Below are 18819 nucleotides of genomic sequence, written 5' to 3'. Positions count from 1 at the left end.
GTACAACACATTCTATCAAAACTGTCTGCTAAAGACATTGTGTTAAAGACCTTTCATAGAGCAATATAAAGAATATCTCAGCTACTCCAACATTTCTATTACATGATTATTAAAATGCCCAGGAGGACTAAACAATATAGTGTGGATCCAGTTATCATATAAGACTTTAGAAATATTGTTAATTCCTGCCACTGATTTATGTTAATACTAATGCCAGATTACATGCTATGGCTACTAAACAGCCACTGCATACCAATTCACACAAAGACAGTCTCCCTCCTCTCTATGGGAGTTGCACTCTTCTGTTATAATGAGAATCTGAATTATTTATCTCTCTTTATCCTACAGTAGTTCACTTGACCACAATCATTTTTTTTTTTCCCTGTTTCTACTGCACATCAATGCATGTAAACATGACACAATAACAACTACTATCTTTACCTATTTCAGTCACTTTAAATCACATGAGATCAGTCAGAGGATGGAAGCAGAAGTATTGTGCAGTGCTGAGGAGAATTGTGCAGGAGAGGGGTATGAGGTTGCCTAAATGCTGAAATGACTCCCTCGTCCCACGTTATCTTCAGTATATTTAAATACAGGTCCAGTATAAATCATAAACTAAGCAAGACAGAAGACTTCTTTGCTGATGTTTTCCACTGATGGCAGCTTGTCTCAGGTGCCTGCTGCTTTTGGCAGCTCTAGCTGGGTGCGAGCAGCAACTCCATAGCGTGTGTACAGATTCCACAATCTCCCAATGGGAACCCCAGGCAAAACCAGCAGCGTGGGTGGGATCAACCACTGGTCCTTTTTGGATGTTCCTGTAAGAAATCAGTGTTCAGTTGCATCTTCTTCCTAATCAAGAGCAGGGATGTGGCCACAGCTCTTCTACGTGGGAGGTGAGTACTGCATCCATGGTGTTACAGAGCAGTCTGTGGCACGTCTGCAGAAGCATTTTTGACCTGTCTATAACACCTGTTCTGCAGTCATTTGTCCTGGGTTTATGCATTTTTTGTCAGAATGCGTTTTGCCCCCTTCATACATGGCACATGTCTGTTTTAGTTGAATTCCCCGTGTGATATTTGTATGCTGCAGCCCCACTGCCTGCTGTCTCACTCTGCACTTTGTCTGGCCTTGGTTGATCAGGAAGGTAGGACTCCAGCCCTGATGAATTAGTTCAGAGGATCCTTCTGGATTGATCCTTGGGGAGGGATGGTTCTCCTGTTTTCAAAATAGATAAGCTCACACTACATCTTGGAGGCTATTTCAGCAGTAGGATAGCAGCATATCTCACTGCTGCTTCCATGCCTTTTGCAAGCAGTGGTGAAGAGGAGGATGTTCTTGGTTGTGGCAGCTGATCTACAGGTGTCGATGTGGAGACATGCAGGTTCCCACTGCGTACTGCTCTGTGGTCTAGGCTCTCAGCAGAGTCAGATTTCGCAACAGCACGTGTTGTTTGCCATAATGAGTCGCAGACTGGCTTTTTATTTGGTGGCGGGATTAGTATGGACCTGGTCTGGGCTGCTAAGGACCCATGATGGCAACGGAGGACCGTGCTGTAAATGAAGGATGATCAGCTATGGAAAGAAGAAGAAAGATAGCATCTGTGGAAATCTGAGCCACATCTCAGCTGGTGAGGAAGATGACGATCATAATTCTCAGGAAATGCTGAGGAAGGGGTTGTAAAGTTTATTCCCAAACTGACAACCTAAATTACATTTTCTAGACAATTTGAAGTGAGAATGATGAAAAACAGAAAGACTGTTCAAAAGGTGGCATGTGCCATTTGGAAGACTCCTATGATGTGCTACCTCTAGGTATTGGATGCACAAAGCTGGGACTGTCAGGGCCATTAGAGGACCTGTATCACCATTTTCTGTATTCTTGACCTCTGTTACATATCAGTTGACAGGCATTTTTTTCCGCTGTGCTTTCAGCTACTGTTCATGCTGTTCACCACATTGTTTCACTGCCATTGCCACCAGCTAATAGGACATACCATTCCAGGTTTTTCCACAGCCCTTGCTTGTCCAAGGCTCTGTTTGTCTTGGCAGCTAAACCTATCAAGGTCAACAGAACCATCACACTATCCATTATCCATCTTACCTTAGTGATCCTTCATGGCCAATTTCAGTCACCATCCAGAGCACTGAAGTTTTCACCAGAAAAAACCTGTGAAGTGGAAATAGAAGACTGGGTTTTTTTTCATCTCCCATCCTACTCTCTGCCCCTCTCCCTCCCCTCTATATTTTTAAGAGCAAGATGGTGGACTTTCTCTATCAGGCTTGAAACCACATTCTGTACAATGCCAGAAAGACCAAGAGATGGGAGAAGTTTGGAGGAGGAGACCAAGGTGGAGCCACACACTATGAAATTACATTCATTTATCCGTCAGAGCCAAATGAGTCAGATTGTGATGGCTGTTCTGCCCACCCGTTCTGTGCAGAGGCCCTGACCACAGCTGGAGATGCTGCGGTGCTGTATGCTTGTTGTTTTGAAAGTCATAAACCCTCATCATATGCAAATCTTGATCCCAGTGTCTACTTTCTTCAGTTTATCCTTGCCCTTGCTGGCTCCCCTTCACCTGCAGCTGCACCAAGCAGCCATCACTAAGGTATTATCCTGAAAAGACAATGGAAGAAGAAATGATGAAAAGTGTGGGGCTTTGTAGTGAGAATTGACCAGTGAAAAATAAGAAAGGGTAAGGAAAGAAAGGGAAAGCAAGGCAAGGCAAGAATCTGTTTAAAGGGATTGATTAGGAAGAACGGTTTGTGGGTAAGTATGACTCTGTGGAGGTTTGAAACAGCAGAGGTGGGTATTAAGTGTGCCATTAAAAGCCAGGGTCATTGTAAGGACCTGAATCTCAACAGGAACTCTTGTGGTGAGCTCTAAAATGCTTCCTTCACTGGAAGGAGGAGATGTGCACAGGGCCTTTGCTGCTGGGTGATAGGAGGGAGGACCTCAGAGTCCAGCTGTGGAATCTGAAGCTGGAGACACTGTTGGGCTCTGCTGCTCACCTGCACTAGCTCTATCTTCAATTATTCCTGTGTCTGGTTTACTTTGCACACATTTGCTTGGCAAGCTAGGAATGTCTGCTGGATGATGACGTGCAGAAACCTGAGGCTGGAAGGGAGGGGAGCAGGACATCTCTGACAGGAGTGGAGAAACAAGCAAGGAGTGGGTAACAGAAGCGGCCCAGAAACAGTGCGGGTGTCCCAGAGCCTGTGTGCATGGGTGAACATCGGAAATGAGGCCGACCATCTGACCACCTCCGGTCTGAAGAGGTAATCACACTGAATGATGTGACACTCACCCATCACACCCGGCCAACAAAAAAATCTCTTTCAGTCAACCAAGAAAGCCTAGCCCTGCGCTATTCAGCGATGTTATTGATATGGTGTTTCAGAGGTGGACATTCTGAATTCCAGTAAATTGTAATAATTTGTGAAATTCAGTAAAGTACCCCAGAGATGGTATTTTAATTCAGGAAATCAGAAGATCAGATTTTATGTGGTATAAATTAGCCTAACTCCAAACCTGTCAGTATTGCTATATTAATTTCTATTATCTGACATACTGGTTTTGGTTACACTGGTTACCATGCCAAACCATTTTTCTTTAGGGAAGTAGAAATCTAGAGAGAGACTTTAACCTTCATTATGCCAGTCTAAACATTGAGTAATTCTACTGAGTTTGAAGGAGTTACGCCAGATTTACAGTGTAAGAAATGAGGTCAGAATCAAGTTGTAAAGCAAAATGCCACTTAGCATCTATCAGAGTTGATGAGGGCTTACCTTGTAATATTTAAAACCACTGGTATTTAGTCAGATAGGGAAATGCACTCTCAGAGTCCAATTTAACAAAGTCTAATTTCAAAAACTGAAGCCCAGTTCTCCTAATCTGAGTGACTTTAGATACATATGGGAATATCAAAACATGATTGCCCTGAAACTCAATCTTCTTCTTTTTAATTAAAGAAAGAATCCTATCTTAGTCACCTGAGAATCTGAAAGATACTCTAAGTATTTGACACTCTGAAGAACTTTTAACAGATAATTTATGAGGACAAGAGACAAAAGCTACCATCGATAGTAAAAGCAAATTTAAAATAAAACTAAAGATGCTCTAATAGTTCAGGAAAAAAAAAAAAAAGCTAATCAATCCTGATCTCTAAATCCTTCCTTCAAGCCAAAAAGTAAACCTATTGCAGGAATTAATTTAAGTTATAAAAAGTCGTGACTGATCTTCAACTGACATAAATCATCAAAGCTCCACTGATTTCAATGGAGCTCTACCAAGATAGGTTAGATGAGAATCTGACCCTCAGTTGCTTTGTAATTTTTTTCCCTAATCAACAAATGAAATATAATTTTTAAGCTAACACAGATTCATAGAATAGAATCAGAATGGTTTGGGTTGGAAGGGACCTTAAATCTAGTTCCAACCCCCCTGCCCCGGGCAGGGCCCCCTTCCCCCAGCCCAGGGGGCTCCCAGCCCCGTCCAACCTGGCCTTGAACCCTTCCAGGGAGGGGGCACCCACAGATGCTCTGGGCACCCTGGGCCAGCGCCTCACCACCCTCCTTATATCTAGTCTGAATATACTCTCCTTGGGCTTAAAACCGTTACCCCTTGTCCTATCACTACAGCCCCTATTAAAAAGTCTGTCCTCATCTTTCTTATAAGATCCCTTTCCGTATTGAAAGGCCACAATAAGGTCTCCCTGGAGCCTTCTCTTCTCCAGGCTGAACAACCCCAAATCGCTCAGCCTGTCCTCTTAGGGGAGGTGCTCCAGCCCCCTGAGCATCTTCATGGCCCTCTTCTGGACCGGATCCAACAGGTCCATCTCTTTCCTGTGCTGAGGACTCCAGAGCTGGATGCAGTGCTCCAGGTGGGGTTTCACCAGGGTGCAGGAGAGGGGCAGAATCTCCTCCCTCAGCTTGCTGGCCATACTTCTTTCCATGCAGCCCAGGATGTGGTTGGCTTTCTGGGCTCTGAGTGCACATTGCAGGCTCACGTCCAGCTTTTTGACTACCAAACATCTGTCTTAAGCCCTCACTGCTCTTCAGTCATAACCTGATGTTTCTTTTGTAACAGATCTCCCATTTTCTCTATTTTAACAATTTTAGGAGCAAGACAAATCTTTAAGACATCACTTTTTAAAATCAAGTTGTGCAACTCTGATAAAGTACATGTCTTATACTATAGACAGGACCACCTCCTCCTGACTTTGAAGGAAGACCTGGAGAATGCTAAAGGATTAATCTCCTTCTCGCATAATTTCTCTTCTGTCATTAAGGCTAACGCACAAAGGAGTGCACATGCAGTCCCTACATGCCCTATATTGCTTGACAGGCTTTTGTTGGAAAAGTTTTACAGGGCACATCCCCCTTTTCCATTTTTAAGGTGTGCTCATCCCCAAGAATGTTGTACTGAAAAAGCAGAAGTGGAATACAACTGAGCTAAATAGATCATACTGCTATTGAAACTCCTCCAGTCCCCATAGACAAAACCTGAAAAATCAGCACAAACTTTGGGCTGATGCTGTGAGTTCTCTGCAGAGACTCGTGCTTCCACGGGGCAACAGCTAGTGCAGACCATGGTTCCTCAAGTGGTCCTTCAGTGCCAGGGCTGGTGTCCTGGGCAGTGCTGGCACAGCTCCCTGCATGGCCAGACAGTGAACAAGGTGGGGGAAACAAGATCTGCTTTTCCCACCAGATCAATTCCCTAAGCTGCTTGTACTTCATGGCCACATAAGCACCTGGCTAAAGCAAAGCACTGCGGTGACGTGGAGCTGGAAATGAGTAGCTGAGGGGCTGGAGGGTCCAGAGCTACCTAGGGCCATCTAAATAACACCAAATTTGTCACCAAATATGAAGCCACACAATCTGCTACACAATCTGCCACGCCATACCACACTAAACTTTCAAGAGCAGTTCTACAGCCTGAATTACAGACCAGAAGCAAACAGGAAGCGTAGACAAATGTTGGAGCTCTGGTATCCTATGCCAAACCAATTAAGCAGTCAGGCCTATCGGTAAAATTGTCTGGAAAGAAAACAGCTTTGTGCCCTTCCTGAGTACAGCACAAAGAGAACTAGGAATACTGCGGGGCTGGAAGGAGACCCAAGCCAACCAGCAAATTGTAGTGTGCTGGCTACACTGCTTTCTGTCCCCTTGGTCCCCTTGGGTTTACAGCTGTAGAAGTCCCTGAATCACTTCCTAATAACTTTCTGCTGAATGTGATGAAAATGAAACCCATGTAGTTTTTCTCTTGTCATTGGTGAAGCTTTTAAAACAGGCATCCAGAAATACAATTCTATTTTGAGCTGTATTCTTCTCTGCTTGCAAGTGTGGCTTATGGTCACAGCCATGGTAGAAGAAGGACTGAACGTTTCTTATCTATTAACCATCAGGCTGCCATTATGGACATTAAATGTCTTCCTGACTGCTTCAAAATAAAAAGTACCAACAAATATTTAATGCTATACAATAATTAGAAAAGTCTGGAATTGTCTCTCATTCATTAACCTTAATCATATCAACCTGTTCACATACATTAGCGTATCAAATGCCAAAATCCTGCTGGGAACCCATCCCTTTTCCAGCTGGTATGTACTATATTCAACCAGGACTCCTTTCTGTATGGGAAGCAATGGAAGAGCATCCACAGCGGTTTGACATAAAACACTGAAACCAGCAAACACATCTGGAAGTTTCTGAGAACAAGCACACACACTGTGTGTTCATTTATTTTCCCACAAACAGGGAGATAGACAAGAGGATGTAGCCTGTGAAAGGACAATATCATGTCATGGGGCATCATATTGTATTACTTCAGAGAAAACACACGTACTGCCAGTTTTCACCAGGGAGAGCAGCTAACACTTAGTCTGAATACACGGAGTGAGCCACTTAGACTGACAAGGAATTTTGTTACCAAATGTTCACCACCCCTTGAAAAAGTTACGTGCTTTGCTGCACAGTGGTAGCATTCTTTTTTCCACAGAAAGTGGAAAGAAATTCCGTATAGTGGAGGAGCAGATCAGCAAGCAAGGGGCCCAGAGTTACGCCCGTGGATGGCCTCTGCAGCCCCCGAGAGGGGAGAGGGAAAGGGGGGATGTTATTGCTGCCTGGCTCTGTACACGTGCTCCGAGCCACACGGGTGCAGTCAGTCACCCTGTTGCATGCCTTCCCTTCCCGCAGCTGAATCATTTTGTGACTGAAAATGGAGTAAATTCTACATTAGAAACTTTCTCATAAGACACAACGTTGGTGAAAGACAAGTGGGAGGCCAAATAATATGATTAGTGCATATTAGTCTAAGGTTAAACTTAAATATGTTTGAATTCTTTTATTCTTACCCTTCTGGTCTTGCCTCTTTTAGCCTTGCTCACTGGTTTTGCTCTTGACCAATATGCCGGCAGCTATTTCCCTTCTATTGCTGCTTTTTCCCCAGGTGGGTGAAGTGAGGTCTCTCTTAGCGCTGAATTCTGCACTAAATAAAACTCTATCTTTTTAATAATGAATCCTTCGCATTGTCTCAGGGGCCATGCACACAATTAAGAACAATATGAAATTTAATTAACACAGGATAATAATAAGGGTATGAATGTCACAGTGAACTCTGAGTGAATACAGACCCCCACAGTAAATGGTTTGGGAACGGGAGTGAAAGACAGCTGCTAGCACTCAGGTCCCAGGCACCCAAACGGCATTTCAACACCTGACCTCAAGTATCAAGGTACTGGAGGGGAAGAAAAGATAACTGCCAAGCAATTAGGACCCAAATGCTACAGATCTTGATAGGGTAACGCTAAACCAGAGAGTTATACCCATAGGTGGTGACGGAGGGAGTGGATTCTGGGCACTGTGTGCTCTGAAAGCCTGCAGCCTGCCCGAGGCATCACCCGTGGGGGCACCACAGGTCACATCCGAGGGTCATTGCTCAAAGGGCACTCCCGTGCTAGTCACGATGACGGTCACAGGCATGTCCTTTAAACTGCAAAACTCACTTCTGGTCACATAAGGTGCTGTCTTTTGCCAGTTTGTCCTATGTAGGTCTATGTCCAGAGTGTACCCTGCAGTCCTGAAGAACCCCCAGACAGTGTTCGGGAACCCCCAAAGAGTACACATTAAGTAGCATCACAAGTACGATTTGTATGATCAAGACAAAAAGGCTACTACTAAATAAAAAAAAGTAGCAGAGCACAGAAAGGAAAGAAATGACTGACTGCAGCCTGTGTTTCCATTAGGGGAAAACACTCACTTGCTAAGATTTAGATAAATCTTCGTTACAAAATCCAAGTACAAAGGTAGACATCTGAAGTGTGGTTAAAGTATTTCCATCCCCTTGCTTCTCCTGCCTTTTCCCTTCTCCCAAAGGAGCCAACACAGCTCTGGCAGTTCACACTGGCTGAGAAATGGGCTTCTATTCCTTAGACTGCAGTCATGTGCGTGTGTCTTCTCATTTAAGCTTTTCCATTCTGTTTCTCTCAGAGGCTGAGAAATCTGCTTTTGGGGAGAAAAAAAAAAAAAAAAAAAAAAAGAAGTGGGGAAGCTCATTAGCAATTTGTTTAGAATTTGAATGTCAGAGTAGTCGCTTATGTCTAAGTGACTGAAAAATATATGCGAGTCCTCTGACTTTCAGCAAGAGATCCAGTGTTCTAACATCAGAATGAACAATATAATTACTGTGTGTATGAAGACATATTGGTCTCTGTATAATGAGATATTCAAATCTGCTCTACTTGAATCAGATCACAGAGATATATTAAACACACATGGCGAAAGAATTCAGTGTAAGGGTAACCATGTGTTCTGCCAAGTCTTTCTATGCATGAATGGGCTGCCAGGGCACCATAGGCTACAGACAAAGTACAGGAGAGCTGTGTTCTGAGGTAGGGAAATGAGGTTGGGAAGGTATTTCCTCTTCATTCCCTCGAACATGCGAGTGTCTCCCATTTCTCTTCCTCTTTCACAGGCTGGTGCACCTCAGCAGCAATTCCACCAGAATATACTGTAACATTACTGTATCATGGTTTCTTGGTGCAGTTTATTACTGTGTATTTATAGCACCCAAGAGTGAGCTGGTTGCCTGAGAGGGGTAGCGATTGCGAAGGCTATTCTCAGTTTCAGTTGCAGAATTGTTTTCACAAGTTCGCAACATTCTGGAAAACATGCCTCCTCCTTTTCCAGCGTCGCTGCAGCTATTTTCAAGCGGAGGTGCTTGAACTTGCTGGCTAGCGGGAGCATGTGTGTGTGTGTGCCTGATAGGTGCTGAGGATTGATTGACACGTCAGAACGCCGAGGCTTGGGCCCCTTGCTGTGCCCGAGATCATGTATTACCGTGTACGAGCAGGAGCAACCATTGTCAAAGCATAAGATGTCAATTTTTTGGCAGTGTTATTTCAACATCCAGATACTATGAAAAACATGGTAAGATGAAAACAGTAGCTGTTTTGCTTACTCGTAGAATTGTCTAAGCGTGGATACCATAGCAGATTGAGTTACGCCCAGCTGCCAAAACAGACACGGAGAATGTTTCTGTGGGTCACGGAAAAGTCTGAGCGCCAAAGCATGCCGTTCCTTGGGTGGCTGAGCTGCTGCAGAGACCTCAGTGTGACAGATCAGAAAAACACAAACGAGTCAAGGCCACGAGTTCAGCCTTTACCACTCACAAGTGAGTGTGTGGTTATATGGACAAGTTTCTCTGCTGAGAGTGCTGACTGATTTTCGGGGAAATTTTGTCTTGCTTTTCGTTCCCAGGGCATGTGTGACACGTATGATGTATTAAACATGCTTTTCTTTGGGTACAGCTGCTCATATGCCTGCTGGGTACACGGGCATTTTCAGAGGATGCTTCTCGTTTCCACGTGTCGATGGAGCCAGAATTTCAGGGTGGCAGGAGCAAGCTGGGAAGGCAGGAGGAGTCCAGTCCGTGCTCCTCTCTTGGCAGCAACCGCAGCTGCGTTCTGCGGAGCACTTACCAAGATGAGGATGGCAATTCACACGGAAGATAGGTTCTGGGGAGAAAACACCACTTCATGTGGCTGCCAGCGACACAAACCTGGGAAGAGATTTATCAGGAGAAGCCTGGCCATTTTTAGGAAGTGAGAACTCAGTATTTCGAAGCAGAGAAGAGAGTGAGACCTATCTATCTCTCCAGGGAACCACAGCTGCCAGAAGGAAAGGTGTCAGAGAGATGTGGTTACCAAACCCAACTTTTTAGAGGCTTCAGTGGTAACTAGGGAATGGGAGAAGGGGTGGAAAGGATTTAATGGGAATTGCATACGCACAGCATCTCTTAGAATAAAACTCAGACTTTGTATTTTATTTCACTTGGAGATGGACTGTAGAGTTTATTTTTGCAGAATCAGTGAGGTAAAGCTGCAGTTTTAGAAAAAACAAAGCATGGATGGTTCCTATCCTCTTTTGTTTCATACACACCTCTTTCAAGTCTATGTGAGGTTTCAAATACTAAGCCAGGATCCAGACGCCAAGCTCAGTTTTTTTAATTCATGTTTCAATTAATAACTCAAACATGTAGAGCTAGACTACTGCAAGAACCTTTTTTCACAGCAATATTCTAATACTGAGATCAGCTGTAACACTAATCTGCAACTTCAGTGGAAGGAAAACCTACACTATGTTTTAGTCTGAAAAAAAAGAGATGCTCTGGCTTTTTAAAGCAGATGTATTAATATTTAGTTAGCATAGTGGTAGATTTCTTCTTTCCAGGCCATGAGGTTGCCTTTTAGTTTCACCATATCTATATTTGAAGGGTGTGGAAAATTAAAGAGACGAATAAGCAGATAGTTAAGATGGATAGATACATTGACTTCATCAGACAGTGTTTGTCTGGGCAAAAACTCCCTTTCATCGTTACGAGAGTCAGTTCATATCCTCACCCTGTGAAAGTGGTTAGCTTTTAATTCATTCAAGAGATGCTATCAAAAAAGAGGGAGGTATTTTTTACAATCCCAAACCCAAAATAATACTGCTAAACAATACATAATTCATATCTCTTCAGAATTCTGAATGTGGTCAGAAATAAATAGCAGCACAGGCATTTAAGAGCTATTCTCATTGAAAAATGTAATTAATTGGTGTTATCCACAAAATATTTATTTGAGAGGGGGAGCAGCATTGCTTTAATTACAACTAATTGTTCTCAAACTCACGCAGCTCATAAGTTTTGCAGGCTAGACAGTGATTATGCATCAATACCCTAATCTATCACCTTCATTATTTTAGTCATCTGGGTGTGATCATCAAACTTTGGAGTGCAACCCAGACAAGAAACCAGACATATCTCATGCTTCTATTCTTTCCAAATCGGTTTGTTTTAAAAGAAAAGATTTGCACTGGTGATGCAAATTTCAGTGCTTTTATTTCAAACGAAGACTGTAAATTAAATTAAATTCCCCTTTGTACATTATTAGATGATGACAACGGAAAGGTTGTTCTCGTGACTGCACGATGGCCTGGGGGATCTTGGGACACCCCAATATTCCTGCATTCTGCCACAGACTGCCTTTGCAGACAGATTTCACTTTTTGCAGTTTGTTCAGACTGCCTAGGCAGCGTACCGGGAATCAGCTGCTGGAGACCAAGCAGGCTGACCAGCTCATTGCTCTCTTCATCTTAGACACCACAGTGGTGTGATGTTCACACCGGCCGTCCTTAGGTGCTCTGCCACCACAGAAGAATGACCAAACCTCCTCCTGACTCGGGAATGCAGGGAGCCTTAAACCATTAGTGTTTGTACAGCTTAATACTCCATCTATTGAAATTAAAGTAGCTGCCTACCCACAATTTATTGACATTACTATTATTGTTATTATTATTATTACTAGATGAATGCAGAGCTGAGTTTGTTATTAATTGAGGCACTGCTCATCCCAGTCTTTAGTCATCCCTACCCAAGATACCACATAAGCACCCATGTAAATCAAAGTTAAGCAGAGGATTAAGTGCTGTCCTGCATAAAGATGGCTTAAGTACATGTTTCTTGAATCAGGGCATAAGCTGATATTTTACTACTGTCTTTGCAGTACTGCTTTTCCTACCTCATTAGAATGAGAGGATGTTTGCATAAATTCCTCATATTGACACACAAGACTATGCCTGTCTCCCTGAGAATTTGGAGATTTCTTTCCTTTTCCCCCAAATTAATAAGTGCTGTCACCTGCATCGCTAAACACCAATTTGCTGCTTACCGCTAACAAGACCTCCACGTAATGCAGCTAACGGTAGTATTTCAAAAATAGAGCTCTCCTGTTCCCAGCATGTCTGACAAGAATACATTAGAGGCACCTGTCCCTGGCACCAATATTTTGTTTTCTCTTCTTTTACCTGTGAAGGAAGAAATCTAAAGGACTGAAAGTTTCCTTGAAAGCAAAGCAAATGCAAACGCAGGCATCTTTTCCCATCCTGCATCCCCTCTTTCAATCCTCTCCAGCCATAGGGAAATTTTCAAAAGTAAGTAAACATTAGAAACATATCCATTTGGGTAAAAAACTAAAATGATCTCTTTCTTAATAATTTTCATTTGAAAAACATCAGGCAACAGGAACATTTTTAATTATGTTTGAAACTATGAGACTGGCTCTGTTCTCACCAAGTCAAAGACGTGCTGCAATATACCGCAAATACACTGCAAGTATCATCAGTCTTAAAACAAATTCATCATACCCATTATCTGTCTGGATCAAGACCAGTAACAATGGTAGAAAAGGAACTCAGGGCTGGTAAAATCTAGATGTTCCCCACCTCAAAGGATGTGAAGCACCACTCAGTATGCTTCTGTATCCTTTGTTTGAATTGCAAGAGTACTTCTGTAGACTGTGGGATCGGCTCCTTCAGTCCTTAGCTACAGACATTTGTCCTGTACACCTTGACACCCGAGGTAGATTCCTTGGATCCCATCAGCATCAGCAGAGGGAAATAGGTGTTTTGATGACTGAATTCATCTGGGTAGATGTAGATGCCAGCCCTGGGAGATGATGAATAGGTACCTCCTAGAAATGCCTATGTCTCTGTATTGGCTTCAAAAGGAGCTTTAAGCGATGTAAACATCTTGGCTGGACACATCTGTGCTTAGTTAGATGAATCCCAGGATGCTGGGTGCTCAGTTGCATCTTCAGACTTCACAGGTCCTCTCAGCTTCTTCTACTAGGCTCTACCTTTGTCCATGGGCATTAGTTTTATCTGGACGTCTTCTGTGAGAAAACTACTGATTTGTACATTTATCCCAGTGACTATGATAGTGTAAGCTAACAAAGTACTCCCATGCCACGAATGTGTCTCCTGTTTAAGGTGGTTTGTGAATTCTTTTCAGTCTTCCCTAGCACCTGAGCAGCGGATTTGAATAATTGTAGATGTGGATTTAGTGCTAGATCAGACTCAGTACAGTTCCCGTTAAAAATATCATAAAATGTCCATTGACCAACAAGGAAACCGGGTTGGGTCTCTTAAGTGTGCTATCATGAAGCCAGCTAGGGCAGCACTGTAAATCAGTAATAATAATTCCAATTAAATCCACTGACAGTGGTTGAGAATATAGATGTAAAATTGTTTCCTTTCTTATTCACCTGAGAAATTAAACATGCTATAGGAAAGAAGGGAATACCAAACAGCACATTTGTGGGGTATTTTCCCTGTAATTTTTTGGTGTTGCTGTCATGTGAAGAAACAAATAATATTGCCTCATTCTCCTTATGATTTATATGGGATTTCAGATAGGGATGGGATTAATTCTCTTGTCTTGTTCAATTTTCAATCTCACCCCAACCCTATGTTCAAATAATGATGGACGATTTATAAAAAGAACCAACAAAATATACTGAATAATCAAACCTTCCAAAAAGCTTGTTTAATACTTGCTGCAATTGCTTGCCCAGATTTGATTCTATTTTTTTTTTTATATACATGTCTCTGCTCAGCTTTTTAGTAGGATTTCCATATACCTGGCTTTCAAGCACCTGGCAGTCCTAAGACACTGCACAAAGCTCGCAGAAGTAGCACAGATAAATCTTTATAAGGTAAATGTGTAACAGAGTGACCTCAGCCTGAAGTTTCCTTCTTGCCTGTTTTCTTCAGTAAGAATCTAAATGCTGTTTGAAAAAGCTGCCCCTTTTTAATGAGTTCGCTTTATAAATAATAAGGTTGCATCCATTTTCTTTTACCAAGTTAGTCATATTTTGACTATTTCATCTGCTTCTAGATCATGTAGTAATAAGGAATAAAGGCACTTTATGGACCTGATTTTCCAAACACTTACCTCACTGTACACCAGAAGTAACTCCCCTGTAGTCGTTAGGTCTGATTTCTCTCATACTTCATTCTTGCCTGGCTTCCAGAAAACGTGGGTGTGGGGAGGGGGGGACCCGGGCCAGGCAGCTCTTCTGTCCCTCTCCTTCTCAGGCTGCTTTAAGCTGTGGCTTACAACATGTTGCCATCCTCTGGGATCACACTGGTGGAAAACAGCACCAAGCATAAGGAGCCCCAAACCTTGGGGAGTCCCTTTTTTAACTTACGTACATGGTTTACGGTTACGTTAAGTCTCATTGTGAAGAAAAAACTCTGCACATTGAAACTGGCACCATTTTGGCCCATAATCTTTTGTGTTCACAGTTGTTAAAGGAAGCAGGTTGAATCTTCACAAAAATGTTAGTTTGCTGGGAAAAAAAAAAAAAACAGCTGCAGTGAAGCGACACTTTGATTTTATAATTAAAAACTCTTCAGCTGATTTAACAGTTCACTTTAGACATTTTCTGAGCTGTGGAAATATCAGTGCTTTTAAGATAATGAACATTGTATGATTGCTAATGAAATCCACACATGTATACATATATATATGCGGTCTTTATGCTATGCGTTTATCCATCTACATACATATATGCTCCTTTTAGGTTTACTCAAAAAGAAATCAAATGGGAGGGAAATCACATTTTTCAAATGTGGCTCTAATTGTCTTTTGTGCATGTTCTATAGATCATTACTGAGTGTTTACAAACCTTGCTTGGAATGGCTTTACAGCAATAGAGGGGGTAACATATCTTCATTGTTTATAAAATGACAGCTCCTAATGGACCATATTAGCTTTAACACAAACTATTAAATCCTTTTCATTAAATTATTCTGCGCTCTATTTTGGAATCTTGTTAGCTCTGGGAAGTAGGTGCAAACTCCTAAGGAAACATGAGCACACATTGAGACTATTATAGATAATGTTTATTAAATAAGCCTCTGAGGATGTTTTTCTTGGGTTGCTCTCAAGCATTTTGAAGGAGTCATGTTCCATGTTTGAGGTCCCATGTTTCTTCCTCTTAAACTATGAGCAGCTGTAGCACATGACCTACTTCTGTAGAACCCTGTAATGATTTCCTTCCTTCAGTGGCTTCAGGAGTCCCTCTTCTGCCCTGTGAAAAAAGGGACAAATATTTTAATCCAAGCAAAATGCTAAAGCAGGTTTTGTTGGTTTCAGGGAAGAAACTCAATACAGCTACATCACCGAGCGTAGGCCTCAAATTGGAACCATCTGGCCTGCAGAAGCACCATGAGATCTTTGGGGAAGGCATGGATATTTTTGCCTTGGGCTGTAACTCATACACCTGCAGAACGGGTAGACATGTTGGCAGACAAGCTGGACTCATACAGCAGTACAAGCCTTCTCTCACAGCGCCGTGGCAGTGCCGGAGTTTGGAAATTACCCTGACATGTTTCATAAATGCAATCACCGTACTGTACGCTCTCCGGATAGCAAATATTCAGCTGCACTCACTGTTGAGTTAATTCAGACAGGTCTGCAGTCCAAGGCCCGTGTCTTTTCACCCTTCTCACACAGACAGCCCCTTTGAAGGCAAAATAAGGACAAGGGAAGGAAGATGGTAAGCACAAAAACATGCATCACATTTTAGGGCTGCCTCTTGCAGGAGGTAGCCTCATGTGATATTCATGTGAACTGGATTAGATTGAGAAGACATTCTTGTTGGTAAATATTACAGCTCTTTGGGAACTTAGAAAGGTAAAAGAATACAGGTGTCAGTGCGATCTAAAATAATCCAACCCCCTAGGTGGGAGGTTTGTAAAATCTCTAGGCTGGATGCAGAAAGAAAGACGCCACACGCAGACTCTGAAGGTCATGACTCGAGAAACTGTCAGAAAGAGGTGGTGTCTGAGTCCAGCCAGAAAATGAAAATGCACATCACAGAAGCAGGAGGACACACATCCTTTGACTGGAATGTTATTAAACAATTAGGATCACAGGTTTTCCCGGAGCTCTGCACCGTGCCCCACTTTCTGCCTGCAGCCTGGCGGATGGCAGAGCAAAAGACCAGAACGTGACATTTGCACCTTTGTGATCTGTAGTTGCAAATGCTATTTTGCACCTGCAAATTTGTGCCCTGACCCTCCAGGCGCTCTTCAGACAAAACTCCCAGCAGTCCCTCGGGGCTAAAAGGTTAAGGCCTGCATAGTTGGACATCAATACCGTGTTATTCTCCTTTCAGCGATACCATGTACACAGCATCCTAGGCAGAATTTCTGATGCCAGGTTAGAAAGCATCACTGCTCACATCATGCAGCAGATACGCTGGAGGGGAAGAGGTTTTTCCCAGCCTTCTCCCTCCACCTAGAAATCGCACTGACTGTATCAGTCTTTCCATCAGGAAAGTTTACACCCTGGTTCTCAATCTGTACTTTCCCATACTCCTGAAGAAGTCCAAAGAGAACATTTTGGCCCAGCTCTGCTTTCAACGTACTCTATATTGCTAGCATCTGGAGTCACGGATGTGGGCTATCCCGACCCTGAGCCAGGGAATAAAATAGACAGAATGTGTGCAAGATTGCAGTCTAGTCCTGTGAGACGCAGTATCCTGAGCACTGCTGGCTCCTGTTGTCTTCTCCTTAGGAGGTGTTGAAGTGTTTTCAGAGCCAGATCCTCAAGGTGACTTTTTAATTGTTACATTGAGAGCTAGACTGGGGTAGTGATAAAGGAAGACTATGTATAGTGTGTAAAAAAATCAAACACAAAGTCTCTAGCTCTCCTCTCCTGCACCTCTCTGTAAGTGAGAAGCAGCTCTACAGAAGCCGACAGAACAGTGCCAGGGTAAAACAAATGACGCAGAGAGCAAAAGCAAAATATTTTCTTTTGAGATCTACAGAGACATCACGGAGATTTTATGGACAGTCAATTAAATATAACAGGAATAAAGGTGGAGCTACCTCAAAGGATAGCGCTCTGAAATGGCCTCATCAGTTCCCAACTCAGTCCTGTCTGACTTTGGAAAGGAAATCTGATGTTAGGTACTTACACATAAGAATGATGGGATACAGTATGTGTTGCTGGAGACAAACTTCCTTCTGCAATCATATTTGATTTACTTTTGCTTTTCAACATACCTTGGTTCACCTCGCCTCGCAGCAACTCCTCACTGCTGTCCATGCAGCCAAGGTAGCTTTGCCTAATACACAGCTCCCTCCAACAGTTCCCAGCACTGTTTCTGCAACAAGATGAGAGTTAATGAGGCTCAACACACTTCCTACCAAACTTTATGGGGAAAACCCCTTGAGTGAGAGCAGGAAATCCATCTTGTTAGAATTACAATGTGGTCTCAGTTCCTCAAGTAGAAACTGAAGAGAATATTGGTATTTTTCAAAATATCAAATACTAAATGTGGGGGGTTCCCCAGCCAAATTTCCCTTTGGTTCAACAGGGCAATTTTTCATTTCAGTGTCATTTAGATTTCTGAAATAATTCATTATATACTTCAAGAATATTGAAAATTTCCTGAAGCCAGATTCTGCTACCTTCTATTTATGCAGGCTGTACAGAGGCAATCCCACTGCTGCTAGGAAAAAAAGTGCTACTTGCTATGAAGGAGGTGGGCAGAATCAGACCCTTCCTAAAAGCCTCCTGAAAGCTGGGGAAATGCAAAAGGGTCCAGGTTTCAAAAAGTGCATTTTGACATATAACTAAACTGCCTTGTGATCCCAACCAGCAAACCAGGGAGGCTTACCACAGCCTTGCCGAATGCTTTAACAAACAGAAATTCCTCCATCGCATTCTGGGAATAACAACAACAACAAAAAAGGAAACCTTTATGAGGAGAAAGCAAATGCAGCTGTGAACCTGGGAGGCCAGGTGAAAGGATGTGCAAACACCTAAAAAGTACTTTCCGTTAGCAAGTTTTTTTTTCAGTCATCTGGCTCTTCCCGCTCCCCCTGCCCCAGTCCCGGGGGTGATGGTCCTTGCAGCACACTTTTCCAGACCCACACCAAACCTGACACATGGGCTGCAGCCGCAAGCCGAACGTCTGCTTCCAGATGTGCCTGCCGGCCCCAGCGGAGCTGCTCCCCCGTCCCGCAGCCTGCCACCCCAGGTCGGCTGCTAAACTCTCCCGGGGTACCCAGCAAATAAGTGACTGCCCAAATCCGGATCCTTCCTTAGCTCTGCCCTTGCTCTGGTTTCTAACCAAACGCCGGTGAGGTGCTCCCTGCCTCCACCACGTTTTGCAGCGCTGACTGTCCCCTCCCTGTCCCGACCCGGGCGTTTTCCTCCTGTGGAAACCGTGGTATGGGACAGGAGAAGGACGATCCATTTTAGACACAGGTCCCATCCCCGCACATGGCCAGGATGTGGCCGGGACCTGCATCCGAATCCAGAAGTCGGCGAGCAATCTGGGGCCCCATGATTTAGACGTCGTTCAAGTGCTGCTAGAGGAGTCGTGCGTATGCAGTTTACAGAAACGGAGCTTTTTTATGAGATACTTTTCCTTTCCATCCATAAAGGCAATAGAGAGCTCTTTCTCTTCCGGAGCTT

At 43.3% G+C, this 18819-nt stretch overlaps 1 protein-coding gene across 1 annotated transcript in view; it reads right to left on the bottom strand.

Moving 5' to 3' along the window:
• LOC116962644 (proline-rich protein 2-like) overlaps nucleotides 1-18058 on the bottom strand; it is a 47260-nt gene extending 29202 nt beyond the window's left edge. Inside the window, exon 1 of the mRNA XM_042805838.1 lies at nucleotides 18017-18058. Coding sequence (XP_042661772.1) covers nucleotides 18017-18058 — 42 coding nt within the window. The remainder of the gene's footprint in view (nucleotides 1-18016) is intronic.
• Between the last annotated feature and the right edge of the window lie 761 nt (nucleotides 18059-18819).

The sequence above is a fragment of the Tyto alba genome, unplaced genomic scaffold (assembly GCF_018691265.1).
Source record: "Tyto alba isolate M040663 unplaced genomic scaffold, T.alba_DEE_v4.0 Super-Scaffold_45, whole genome shotgun sequence".
In the NCBI taxonomy this organism is placed as follows: Eukaryota; Metazoa; Chordata; class Aves; order Strigiformes; family Tytonidae; genus Tyto; species Tyto alba.
Note: the sequence above shows the minus strand (reverse complement) of the source record. Positions and strands in the feature narration are given on the sequence as shown.